Source organism: Bidens hawaiensis, unplaced genomic scaffold (genome assembly GCF_021521415.1).
Source record: "Bidens hawaiensis isolate Kalapana, Puna unplaced genomic scaffold, B.hawaiensis_p1.1 tig00023994_1, whole genome shotgun sequence".
NCBI classification, from domain to species: domain Eukaryota; kingdom Viridiplantae; phylum Streptophyta; class Magnoliopsida; order Asterales; family Asteraceae; genus Bidens; species Bidens hawaiensis.
In genome coordinates, this window is record NW_027493773.1 from 235,814 (window position 1) to 248,877 (window position 13,064).

At 39.4% G+C, this 13,064-nt stretch overlaps 2 protein-coding genes across 2 annotated transcripts; one reads left to right on the forward strand and one right to left on the reverse strand.

The window, feature by feature from the left end:
• Positions 1 to 439: 439 nt before the first annotated feature.
• On the reverse strand, positions 440 to 835 carry LOC143568482 (uncharacterized). The gene has a single exon (XM_077054635.1). The coding sequence runs from the start codon at positions 833 to 835 to the stop codon at positions 440 to 442; it is 396 nt and encodes a 131-aa protein (XP_076910750.1).
• A 4,183-nt stretch (positions 836 to 5,018) lies between these two features.
• On the forward strand, positions 5,019 to 8,727 carry LOC143568477 (putative membrane protein At3g27390). Its single transcript, XM_077054633.1, has 10 exons — positions 5,019 to 5,301; positions 5,528 to 5,636; positions 5,734 to 5,926; positions 6,022 to 6,152; positions 6,237 to 6,525; positions 6,932 to 7,038; positions 7,511 to 7,637; positions 7,712 to 7,883; positions 7,984 to 8,227; positions 8,322 to 8,727. The coding sequence occupies exons 1-10, from the start codon at positions 5,208 to 5,210 to the stop codon at positions 8,575 to 8,577; spliced, it is 1,722 nt and encodes a 573-aa protein (XP_076910748.1). The 5' UTR covers positions 5,019 to 5,207; the 3' UTR covers positions 8,578 to 8,727.
• The last annotated feature ends 4,337 nt before the right edge of the window (positions 8,728 to 13,064 follow it).

The window sequence follows — 13,064 nt, forward strand, 5'->3', positions numbered from 1 at the left end:
TAAAACGACAAACAATGTTTTCCCACACAAACCTCTTCACCTGTTGCCCGTGATCGTGGCTAGAGGCTTGGCTTCTATCCACTTAGTGAAGTAATCGATGGCTACCACCAACAACTTGGCTTTCCCTGACCCTTCAGGAAAGGAACCCAGTATATCGATGCCCCATTTTTGAAATGGCCAAGAAGAACTGACTGGGACCAGGTTAAGTTTGGGTTTTCGGGTCACCGGGGTGTAGATTTGGCAACTGTCGCACTTCCGTATTTCCCTGATGGCGCTCATGAGCATGGTAGGCCAGTAATATCCTGCTCTCATGGCTCGGGCAGCCGCCATTTTTTGCTCCCACATGCATCCCACATATGCTTTTGTGGATTTCCCGTATGACATATTCAGCTTCTCCATAATCGATGCACTTGAGTGAAGGTCTCAGGTAGGACCTCCGTTATAGAGCCCCATCTATAATCTCGTACTGGAGGGCCCGGATCCTCAACCTGCGAGCTCCTTGCTTGTCTTCGGGCACTATCCCTTCTCGCAAGTATCGTAGGATCGGGGTCATCCAGCATGGCCCGGGTGTTTCCACGCTGGCTACCATTTCTTCCATTATCGATGGTTGCTTGATAGTCTCCACCTTAACATCTTTTGCCAAGTGGTCAAAAGCCACGGATGCTAGTTTACTTAAAACGTCGGCTTTTTTGTTTAAACTTCGGGAAATATGGACGACTTCGGCCTCTTTGAAACTTTGTAACAACTCTTTTGTCTTCTTCAAGTATTCTATCATTTTGTTATCCTTGGCCTCGTAGTCTCCCTTTACCTGGTTGGCTACGAGCAGCGAGTCCATGTGAGCCCTGATACGCTGGACTGGGATTCTTTTTGCATCCTTAGCCCTGCTAGCAGGGCCTCGTACTCAGCCTCGTTATTGGTGCTGGGAAAGTTCAATCATACGACATATGTTAATTCTATCCCTTCGGGGCTGATGAGAATGAGTCTTGCCCCACTCCCCTCTTCATTCGAGGCCCCATCTGTGTACAGGTTCCAAAGAGGCTCTTCCGGGCCCTTTGGAGCGTTGACTTCAACATCTTCTCGGTTGTCCTCCAGGGACATGGGCTCTTCATTCTCGAGTGTTGGAGCTTCCGTGAGGAAGTCGGCTATTAATTATCCCTTGAAATCCGCCGGGGGCTTGTATTCATTTGTAAGACCCCCCAGCTCTATTGCCCATTTGGCTAGTCTGCTCGAGACCTCTGGCTTCATTAGTATTCGCTGAAGGGGTTTATCGGTCAGGACCCAGATTACGTGGGCTTGAAAATACCGCCACAACTTTCTTGCCGTGTATATTAGGGATAATACTAACTTCTCTATGGGAGAATATCTTTCTTCTGAGCCTTTCAAGGTGCGGCTGGCGAAGTATATGGGTATTTAGACCTCCTATCTTTCGACCATGAGCACGGAACTGATCGTCTTGTCGGTGTGTGAGAGGTAACGGATTAGGACCTCTCCCGGCTGTGGAGCCATGATCGTGGGAAGCTCACATAGATGGGCATTTAGCTCTTGGAAAGCCTTATTGGCTCTGTATCCCAACAGAATTTGTTCTTCTTCATGCTGCTTCTTAGAACAACCATAAATGGGAGTGTTCTTTATGCTATTTTGGAAAGGAAACGATTGAGGGAGACCAGCCTCCCATTAATCCTTTGTACCTCTTGATATTTCTTCGGGGGTGGGGGGGTCCATCTGGATTAACGCTTCTACCTTTTCGGGGTTCACTTTGAAACCTTCCTTAGTGACTAGGACTCCCATGAACTTTCCCTCTTCAACCCCGAATGACCACTTGCCAGGGTTAAGTTTCATGTTGGCTCCCCTAAGGGTGCTGAAAGTCTCTCTTATTTCATCTAGCATCTTGTCTTCATTTGTGCTTTTGATGACCAGGTCATCTACGTAGATTTCTACGTTTCTCTCCCTTTGTTGATCGAAAAGCTGGTCCATGAAACGTTGGTATGTTGCCTCCGCGTTCTTCAAACCGAAAGGCGTCTTAGTATAGCAAAACGTCCCCTCATTGGTGTAGAGCGCAGTTTTTTCCTCATCTTTGGGGTTCATTTGGATATGGTGATACCCCTTATACACATCCAGGAAACATCTGAGGAGGTACCAGGAGAGGGATTCTATTTTCTTTTCAACTTCCGGGATGGGGTATGAGTCCTTCGGGCATGCCTTATTTAAATCCTAGAAGTCGATACACATGCGCCAGCTGCTATTCGACTTCGCGATCATGACCGGGTTAGATATCCATTATGGATATTTGACTTCTCTAACGATCCCTGCTTGCACCAGTTTGGTCGTCTCTTCCCGCACTGCTCGAATTTTCTAGGGGAATAGGCTCCTCTTTTTTTGTTTGACCGGTTCCATCCAATGGAACTCGTTGAGACTGTGTTGTACCAGGCTTCGCGGGACCCCGTCATGTCCTTGTGTTTCCAAGTGAACACGTCGGCGTTACGGAGCAGTACTTCCTTTAGCCCAGCCTTCCCCTTGTCGGATAGTTGTGATCCGATTCTTACCGTTTGATCCGGGTGCTCTCCATTGGGAACCTATTATTCCACCCCTTTCTTTGTTTTGGTTCCCATGCCAATGCTGGCTACTATCTCTGTGGACGACCAGACAATTGCTATCCCCTTAGGAGTGGGGAATCTCATGTATCCGTGTACAGTGGACGGGACCGCCCGGAGTGCTTTCATTCCGGGTCTGCCCAATATGATGTTGTATTTTGAGGGAGCCCGAACTACGGAGAAGCAAAGGTAGATCGTTTGGGTTTTCTCCCCGTCTCATAGAGTGAATGGGAGGGTGAGAGACCCCAACAGTTCTACTACCTCCCCTGAGAACCCTATTAACGGACATATGTCTTCCACTAGTCTGCTTCAGATCTCTCTTCGCAGCCTCACAAAACAGTGCTCATACATCACTTCCACCCCACTTCCTCTATAAACGTGGACACGTGCGACCCGGTGTCCTGCTACACTTGCTGATAGAGCTGTTCAAAACCGGATATCCGAAATTTCGGATATCCGAAACCGGATATCCGAACCTTTCGGATATCCGAAACTGGATATCCGAACCTTTCGGATAGTGAAAATCACTATCCGAATCCGTATCCGAAATTTCGAATATCCGACTTTCGGATATCCAAAAATTCGGATATCCATTCGGATATCAAACCGGATATCCGAAATCTAAAACAAAATAAAAAAAACTTGAAAATTCTAGCTATTGTATCAATCACCAGATCATCATCAAATCAGCCCTTTCATAGATTTCATTCAATAGGTTAAAAATACAAGGAAATTCAAAATCATATTAAAATTCCAGATTTACATTTCAATAACAAAAGAAAGATGACGATGGCTGCAGATCTGTAATCCTGAAATACAATGGAGACCGAAGAGAGTTGTGAGTTGAACGACGACGAAGATGGTTCAGGTTTGTACTCGTTGACGAGTGGAGGGGTGCCGGACTTGTGACTCACAGTGTCGTGGAGGAGTGGGGGTGGAGGCGGACAAGTGGCTGACACCGGTGGTCGATGCCGACATTGGTGGAGGGAGATTGGAGGCTAGATCTGTATAGGAGAGTGGAGGCTAGGGTTTGAGGTTGGAGAAGAAAAGAGGGATGTATTTTAATCAGATGGAGGTTTCTTGTTTATATTAGTTATATAAAATAAAATTAAAAAATATTAAAACTAATATATCGGATAGTTCGGATATCCGAACTATCCAAAAAATCTGAAAATTGATATCCGAATCCGAATTTTCGGATATCCGGGATTCAGATATCCGAATTTTCGGATAGTTTGGATACGGATAATCGGATAATTCGGATGCGGATTCGGATACTTTTGAACACCCCTACTTGCCGGTATGTTCAAAGGCATCTCCCTGGCCTCCTCCTCTGTTAGGCCCGGGAAAGATACCTTTAACTTCATCCACGCGGTGCTCGCGAGTAAGGGACCCACTCTCCCAACCTTAAAAAGCCCTTCTAGGATCCCCTTCGTCATTGTCTCTTCTTCGTATAATGTCCACAAAGTGTTTGTCCTCGTCTTCCTCTTTAACATTTGACGGGGACCCCCTGGCCGGAAGAGGCAGCTGCCCGGACTTCAGGGTTGCCTCCTATAATTTCTTTAGCTGGACACAATTATCGGTGGTATGGCCATGACTTTTGTGGTAGTTGCAATAGCTTTGGGGTTGGGTTTATACGCCTACTTGAATGGGTTGGGTGTCTTGGCCAGGTACTTGGCCTTGTCTGCTACCAACACATATTTCCCTCGCTATTATCTGCTGGACACTTCCCTCACTCCAGGAATACGTAAGCCTCAGTTCTGTCTAGTGTCCAGGCTAATATGGACAAATCGGTAGTTGACCTAGACTCTTGTCTGAAGTGCATTGAATACCATTGGGCTGGGCTTATCTTTTTGGGATTTGTCTGAACTGAATCTGATGTAGTCTCTTCAATATCATTTGTCTTAAGTTGAATATAGCGGTAACTTTTGACCATATGGTATTGAAATAATCACGTTTAAAGAAACAACAATAAAAAATTTTATCTGATTGATTATATAAAAATAAATGAAAACTTAAAATGAATATTGACTTTTAACTCCACCCAAGAACTAATTAACGAGTAAGAAGCATTAACAATAAAACACCACTTTTTAAATGAGGAACGGTTCAAGGAATAAGGCTAGTTGTCAATATGTCTTATTCGTTGCTTCTTAAATTAAATAAAGCCACCGCTGTCTTTCTCCCAAATATTCATCTGAATTCAGTCTACAAGAAACCTCATACTCATATCTCATCTAATCTCTTCCCATATTTTTTTAACCACAGAAAAACCAGATTCTCTATTATTTGAAATCCATTAACACATGTTCGAATAACCCACTTGGTTGTCCGACTATTATGGGGTGTATTATTAATATCTTGTTTATTTAATAAAATACATCAAAATATTAAATGAAAGCGTATTGTATGCTCAAACATTTCATTTTCAACTATTAAATATCTTTTTTTTTTACTTGACAGGAAGATCTGTGTGTAATCCAGACACAATTAGTGTGGTTTTTTAAAATAATTCTGTGGTTGTGTTTGAGCTTGCAAGATTCGGGTAGGATTTTGATGTGGGTTTCTTGAGATTCGAAGTGAGTTGAGGAAGAAAACACATCTGCAACTTCTTCAATGGAACCTCCAAAAGGTGTTTGGAAATCTTTAGGCCAATTCATCCTCTTCTTGCCTTACTTCGTTGGTCTTCTGGGTCTTGGCTTCATTAAAGGTTCAATCTTTAAACCTTTTGTTTTGTAATTTGCAAGAATTAAGTGCTAATTTGAACTGATGTGAGGGGTTATTTGGGGTTTTATATCAAAACCCATTTGAAATTACAACTAAACTAACTCAAATTACATTTCTTGATTGCCAAAATTTGTGGGTATCTTGTAAAAATTGTTTCTTGAAAGCTAAATTATATGGGTATGTTGTAAAAATTGAATCTTTGATTTCAGGGATCATTTTAGCTCCAATAATATGTATTATCATGACAATTGGAAACTCTGCTGTTGTAATTGGCCTTTGGCCAGCACATGTTGTATGGACTTACTTTTGCATATTGAGGTACACATTCTTAATTCTTTAACCTCTCTAATTCTTGAAAACTTGAAATACCTGTTTGTGTTTATTAAGTTTTTGTACCATATTCCTTTAATTGCAGTGCCAAACGATTAGGGCCGGTGATGAAAGTGGTTATGGTCGTGTTGTTTACTCCCGTCTTAGCTTCTTGGCCTGTTGCAGTTGTTGTTGGTAGCATTCTTGGCGGCTTAGCTTACGGTTTCCTCGGGCCGATGTTTGGGACTTTTAAAGCCGTCGGTGAAGGGAAAACCGATCAGTTTAAACATTGTATTATAGTAACCGTCTAAGAAAACTACAATTAGTTACACATGTTGTTTATTTCTTGTTGTTTGTTTGTTTGATTAAGGTTTTGTTCAATTGTTTTTTTAAGGATGGAACTTGGGACACTTTCCAATGGAGCTTCACGTTTATCAGGGATTTGAAAGATGTATGCTTATATTCATACTTTTCATTGATGCGTGAACTCAAAGAAGGCCGGCCAGAGGGTAAAATTGAGATTAGGTTTGATATTATTTCACTCTTGAAACATAATGTTTTCTAAAATAGTAGTTTGTTGACGATTAACAGAATAGTATGTTTTTACAGGGTGGTTTATCTTCCAATGGCGATTATGCTCGGGGTACTTGGACTCATTGTTGACTTTCCATTGATCACGATAATAGCTGCATTGAAAAGTCCATACATGTTGTTAAAAGGATGGCGTCGTCTGTTTCAAGATTGTATTGGCCGAGAAGGCCCGTTCTTGGAGACTATTTGTGTTCCGTTTGCGGGTCTAGCCATCTTGCTATGGCCATTGGCTGTAGCCGGAGCCTTGTTAGCCTCCATGCTCTCTGGTATCGCCCTCGGTTTGTATGCTGCCATCATCGTCTATCAGGTTATTATTACTAAACCTCATATCAAGTTTGACCTCAAAAGTCAAAGTTACATCTTTTTTATTTTCTTGTAGAGTAGCCACATTTTATGGGTCGGGTAGGCTCAAAAATACTCTCTGTCCAACTGTTGTAATAAAAATATTATATGTGTTAAATATGATCCAAAAAATCTATATTATTACAGAAACAATGTATTTTAGTGAATAAAACAGTTTCGGATGTTTCATAAATTAAAAATACATTTTTGGTGACGCTTGAGTATTTGACCCATTTCCTTTTTAGGTAAGTTCTTTGTATTATCCATTTGACCTATCAGAAATAAAGCATAATGGCCATTCATGAATTTTGCCATGCCTTTGATTGATAAAGAACTTGAGGTAAATTCTAAGCTTGCGTTTGTGGAAACAGGAATATTCTTTCTTTATGGGACTTCGCTATATTGTAGCTGCATTGTCAATTTTTGATGAATATAGCAATGATGTTCTTGACATGCCTGAAGGATCTTGCTTTCCCAAGTAATAACATCTATATCTTTATGTATACATGTGTGTGTGTGTGTGTTTGTGTGTATTATAGGAGAGTGTTCATTTAAGAACCAATAATATATTGAGAACTGCTTGAACCATGTCAACTCTTATACTATTATTTACAGTATATAAATTGACTAAAATAGATTTCAATATATTTAAGATTTTTTTTTAAAAATACAAACCTGATGGTATTTTATCTAAATGCATGTATGCACCATGTGCACATTAATATGCATATGTGCACTTTTTTTTATCTATAAAAAGAAATTCAAAAGAGACGAGATGAAATCAATGATAGAATGGAGAGAGATGCATATACATTCGTATTTCAATTTTACATTTTTCATTCAAGAGTACACACACCTATATATATGTATGCATATATACACACACTCATATTTATTTAGTTTTGCATTAACTTATAAAGTAAATTTCCTAATACTTTCCATTTTAACAGTCCTAAATATAGACGTAACCCTGGATTATCTGCTTCAAGCTCTTTTTCAAGGGCGGGCTCATTAAAAAAAACACCTTCACGGTCCGGATCAGTGCGAAACCCCATGATTGAATTGAAGCCATTGGAGGTTTGCTCATATTCCAAACACCCCCAGACTCTTTTCTTTTCTTAAATAACTCACTTGTTGTACTACTTGTGTAGTTGCTTGATAGCTTTTTCCAAGAATGCCGTCGGCAAGGTGAATTCTTGGTTTTGAATGGATTAATGACCGTAAAAGAGATCGAAGATCCACAATCCGTTATTCTACCTGCTTATTGTCTCTACCAATCACTCTTACGCTCCGCAAAAACCGGCAGTCCTGGTATAATAATGTGTAAGTACACAAAACTTCATTCTCTTTGTATTTAAATTTGCTTTTATAACAAAAAAAGATTCTGTTTTTTATGTATATATTTTGCTTGTTTTCACATCAGCGGAAAACGGTACTGAGATAACTTTGGCAAACAGACCGAAAGACACGTTTTATGATTGGTTCTTGAACCCGCTTTTGGTCATTAAAGACCAAATCAAAGCATCAAATCTCTCAGAACCTGAAGAAGTCTATTTGGGCAAGTTAGTTTTACTGATTGGTAATCCGCAAAAGTTGAAAAATGCCGACATAGGCCCGCCACCCGCGTCTGAGCTTAGACGGGCTGAACTTGAAGCCATAGCTAGAAGGTAAGTTCATCGGGTTGGGTTGACTTGTCAACATATTATATATAATCTTTATTAGAATAATAAACTAAATCTTGGTGGCTGGTTTGTTATGAAGGTTGCAAGGGATAACAAAGTCTATATCAAGGTATCCAACATACAGAAGAAAATTTGAGAATATTATGAAGGTGATATCTGAAGAACTTGACAAGAGAGACGGTGGTAGTTACAGAGGACCGCAAACTGTTCCCAGATCGAAAAGCACGTTTGGTCGGTTATTTAGCGTGCAAAGATCGTTTAAATTTAAATCGAGTACAGGTGATAATCATAATGGTGGTTGGCAAGAAGATGCAAGAGATGTGGATATTGTATAATTAGGTTGTTAATCTGTGTGTAACTTTATGAATGAATATTCAAGATTCTTTTTGTTTTTGTTTTTGTATTTTGTAATATTCTGTAATTGTAAGCATATTGCTGGATGGTGAATACGATACTTTACTTATAGACTTGTAGTGATGTTTTCATTTTGGTTTTTAATCAGAAAAGTTGAATAGTCTCAGTGGCGTTCGTGGCTCATTGAAAGGCAAAGCCTTTAAAACAAAAAGGGGTTGGAAGTAGAGGTGCACAAATCGGGTTCACCTTGAAAACCCGAACCGGTTCGGAACCGGTTTTTTTCACACCGGGTAGAAAATGAAACCGGTTCCAGTCAGGAACCGGTTCGGTTCCCGACCCGAACCGATGCCCAGAAATGCAAACTTTTAGGAACCGGAACCGGTTTTTACGTAAAAACCGGTTCCACCGGTTTTTTTTGAAATTTAAACATTATAGCCGTTAGGAACCGGTTCCAACGGCTATATAGCCGTTTTTGACCGTTGGAACCGGTTTTTTAACTATAAATAGGTTATCTTCTTTCTATAAATAGTTTGTTTTTGAGTTTGGTGGTGAAACAAGTAATGGAAACAAGTTATATATAGGTTTGGCCCAAAAACCGGTTCCAACGGCTATATTACCGTTGGAACCGGTTCCAACGGATCTATTGTCTTAAAAACCGGTTCCAACGGCTATATTACCGTTGGAATCGGTTCCAACGGCTAATTGGTGTCTAAAAAAACCGGTTCCAACGGCTATATTACCGTTGGAACCGGTTCCAACGGCTAGTTTGACTTTTGTTTGACTCTTCAAAAAAACCCGTCGGAACCGGTTATTCCGGGTACGAACCAAACCGGTTCCAATTAAGAACCGGGTAGGAACCGGGTTGGAACTGGTACTGACATATAAATATGAGAACCGGGTACGATTTTCGGGTACAAAAATACCCAAACCGGGTATTGTTCCAACCGGGTTGGAACTGGAACCGGTTCCGGTTCGGTTCCACCAGTTAGGTTCCGGAACCGGTTTTTTTGTGCACCTCTAGTTGGAAGGTCTTAGGTTTAAGTCTCTCCATATAAGAAATTCGCTACGCTCGTGTGCTTACTTAAAATTCGAAAATGGATGTATTTTTACTCATCCCAATTGTAGCCGGAAAATAGCTTATTTGCTATCATGCACTATATTTTGTATCAAATTTCAAAATTATATAATAAATTCTAACCCTTGTAATTATTTAAAATAATATAGCATTTAAATTTCCTCAAAAAATATTAAATTTCTTAAAGCTATATAATATCTATCTATAATATATCTAAACGAAGACACAAAAATCCTACGTGTCACGATGTGGTCGCTCCCCCTTTTTTTGGAGTCATCAGATTTGCTTGGTTTTTAAATGAAGGCTTCTCATGCATTTGACCCGAATTCATGGGTATGGGTCTTACCAAACCCAGATATTCCTTAAACGGGTTATAACATCTCATTAAATTAAAAACTAATCTCACCAAATATTGAATGTAAAAATCCTATAAAGTAGGGATATATTAAAAATTAATTTTTTAATTTTTTTTAAATATATGACTAATAATTAAATTAAAAGTTAAAATACCTTTATTGTGACAACTAACATATGTATGTAACGTACACAATATAACATATTTGCATATTGTTCTCTTATGGGCATAAACCAACAATAAAGGTGACAAATTTTATTTATGTAAAATAATAATACAGAGCTAATTTCCTAACGAGCCATACGATGTTTTCAAATATATAAAGTCTCATATATGAACCAATGGGTTTTACCAAACTAATATAACTTTTAAACCGGGTTATAACATCTAATTTATTTGTGAAATAATATCCATCATCAAATCATAAGTATATAATTATTAACTTCCTTACAATACATAAAATTAAAATAAAATATATATATATATATATATATATATATATATATATATATATATATATTAATCTTAAAAATATATGAACAAAACCTTCATATTTTTTCTCAAGCCACCAAATTGCTTGATTTATAAATGATGGTTTCTCATGCATTTGACCCGAATTCACTGGTATGGGTCTTACCAGACCCGAATTCACTCGAATTTGAAGAATGTCACAGTATCCCTAACTTTTTGGAAATTTCATCCCGAAATTAAAATAAACTTAAAGAAAAAGTAATTATTAACGAATATTGTCTTTAGTAAGATAATTGCATGAACAATTTTAAGCAAAAGAATAACGTCAACTCATTGCAAGACTGTGATGGTAGGGACCAGACCCTAATAATATATGTGATGGTAGGGACCAGACCCTAATAATATCTGTGAGGTTATAGAGCGGAAGGCTCTTTAAATAAAACGGATAGTTATGTATGAAAAGTAAGTATGAATAATGTACACCCCTTCGGGCACGTGTGCAAGTATGAGAACAGATTGTATGTTGTATGATTAACTAGAACTCACTCAGCGTAGCTGACTTTTAGTATGCACGCAGGTGAGTATATTGAGGCAGCTTGCATAAGAGGAAGCACATGGCATGGACTTGAAGAAGCTGGCATTTCAAGAAATGTTATGTTATTCTAAAGACAATGTTTTATGTTTTAAATGATTTGAATGCCCGTTAAGACAACAAAGTATGGTTTTGTAATATGACGGTTTGAATGTTTTAAGATTCCGCGAATGTTTTTATTAACTCTGATATTATGAACTGTGTTTATGAGTAAATCCAACGTCCAAATGTGAGTCACCGGTAACGGGGCCTTATAAATGTCTTAAGATTTAAAGGTGGAAAAGTCGTGCATGAACCACCATGACTTGATATTCCGACACTAAAACCTTTTTACAAAAATACCTTGTTGGGGTCTAAGCATGTGCACGTACCACCGTGTCTTTTTCATGTTTTCGACTCGAATAACAATTGTAACAAAAATAATAAATAGGAATACAACGTCCTATCAAAACACTAGTCCACGAACCACCGCGGTTCTATTGTTTTCAACACCGAAAAATAGGATGGCGAGCGGAACGCTCGCATTCGACTACTTAAAGTGGTGATCTCATATGAAACAATCTTTACGAAGATTTGAAACAACGGGATCAAAGTCAAACACTCGTGATCCATAAAACACAATAAAACAAATGTTTTCGCCGTAAGATAAGGATACCTTACATTATTATGAACATGCATGCATGTGTAAATATAAAATTAAACAAAAGTAAGGTAAGGATACCTTAGTATGTTTCGAGTATTTGTGTATATATATACGATTTGATGACATAAATAAGTATATAAATAAACAAGTGTATTGAACAATCAAGTAGGGTAAACACGTATAGGCAACACGTATAAGGACCCTAAAATAAAGACTATACTAGGTCGTTACGTCTAACCACCTATCTTATAGTCTCGTGGCTTTGATACCAATCTGTCACACCCCGACCAAAGGCGGCGGAACATGTCGGGGTGCAACCGATTGCCCAAAAACACAAGACACTATTTAAAGTGACAATATTTATTCAACTCGTTTTATTTCATAAATCAATAATCAACACATCTTGTTCACACAAACAAATTGAATACAAGTAACATTTATGTTGTTCGTTTTACTAATATCCTAATGGTCTTGGTAACGTTTTTCGTCAAGTCCTCGAGTCAACAAAAGTCAAACCTGTAACATTTCATAAAATAAAGTTTTTCAAAATAAAGTCAAACCTGCATAAAAATTTGTTAAGTATAAAAATAACACCAAAACCGGTCTAGGACGAGACGCGAACCCGAGACCTCTAGTTTAACAACTAACGTACAACCCAACCGAACCAAGATAACAATTGTTAATTAAGCCCATAAGGCAATAATAGGTTGATTACCAGATCGTTCATATTTTCTCCAATTCAAAACAACTCCATACCCATCCAACCCGTTTCAAAGTATGTAACCAACAATATAACCGATTATTAACGATTTAGATCTGATAATCGATATTCGAAAACTGATAGCACTAAAGCCCAAATTAATTTACCTATTAGATGTGCATACGCTTGTGACTCTACACCGGGAAGAAACCGAGCCGAAACTGCCGAAGACGAAGAAACAGAAGCCGCCGGAGACGATTCCGGCCGCCGGAGGCGCGCCGGAAAAAACGAGGCGGAGAGAGAGAGAGTGAGACGGAGAGGGAGAGAGAGAGCACGGCGAGAGAGAAAGAAAGACGGTGCAAGGCGGCCGGCTTTCCGGTGGCCGGAAATAAAACTCGAGAGGGAGAGAGTTGTCGGAGGTAGGGTCTCGCCGGGAAAACGAAAACAGAGGGAGAGGAGGAGAGGTGGTTGCATCGGGGTTATGGACCAGAGTGGGAGAGAGAGTACGACCGGAGATCGAGAAGAGTAGGGTGGCCGGCGTCGCCGGTTGCTGGAAAACGGCGCCAGAAGGCCGAGAGGAAGAAAGGGGGCGGGTGGGATAATTATGTTAGGGTTAGGGTATCTTCCACGTA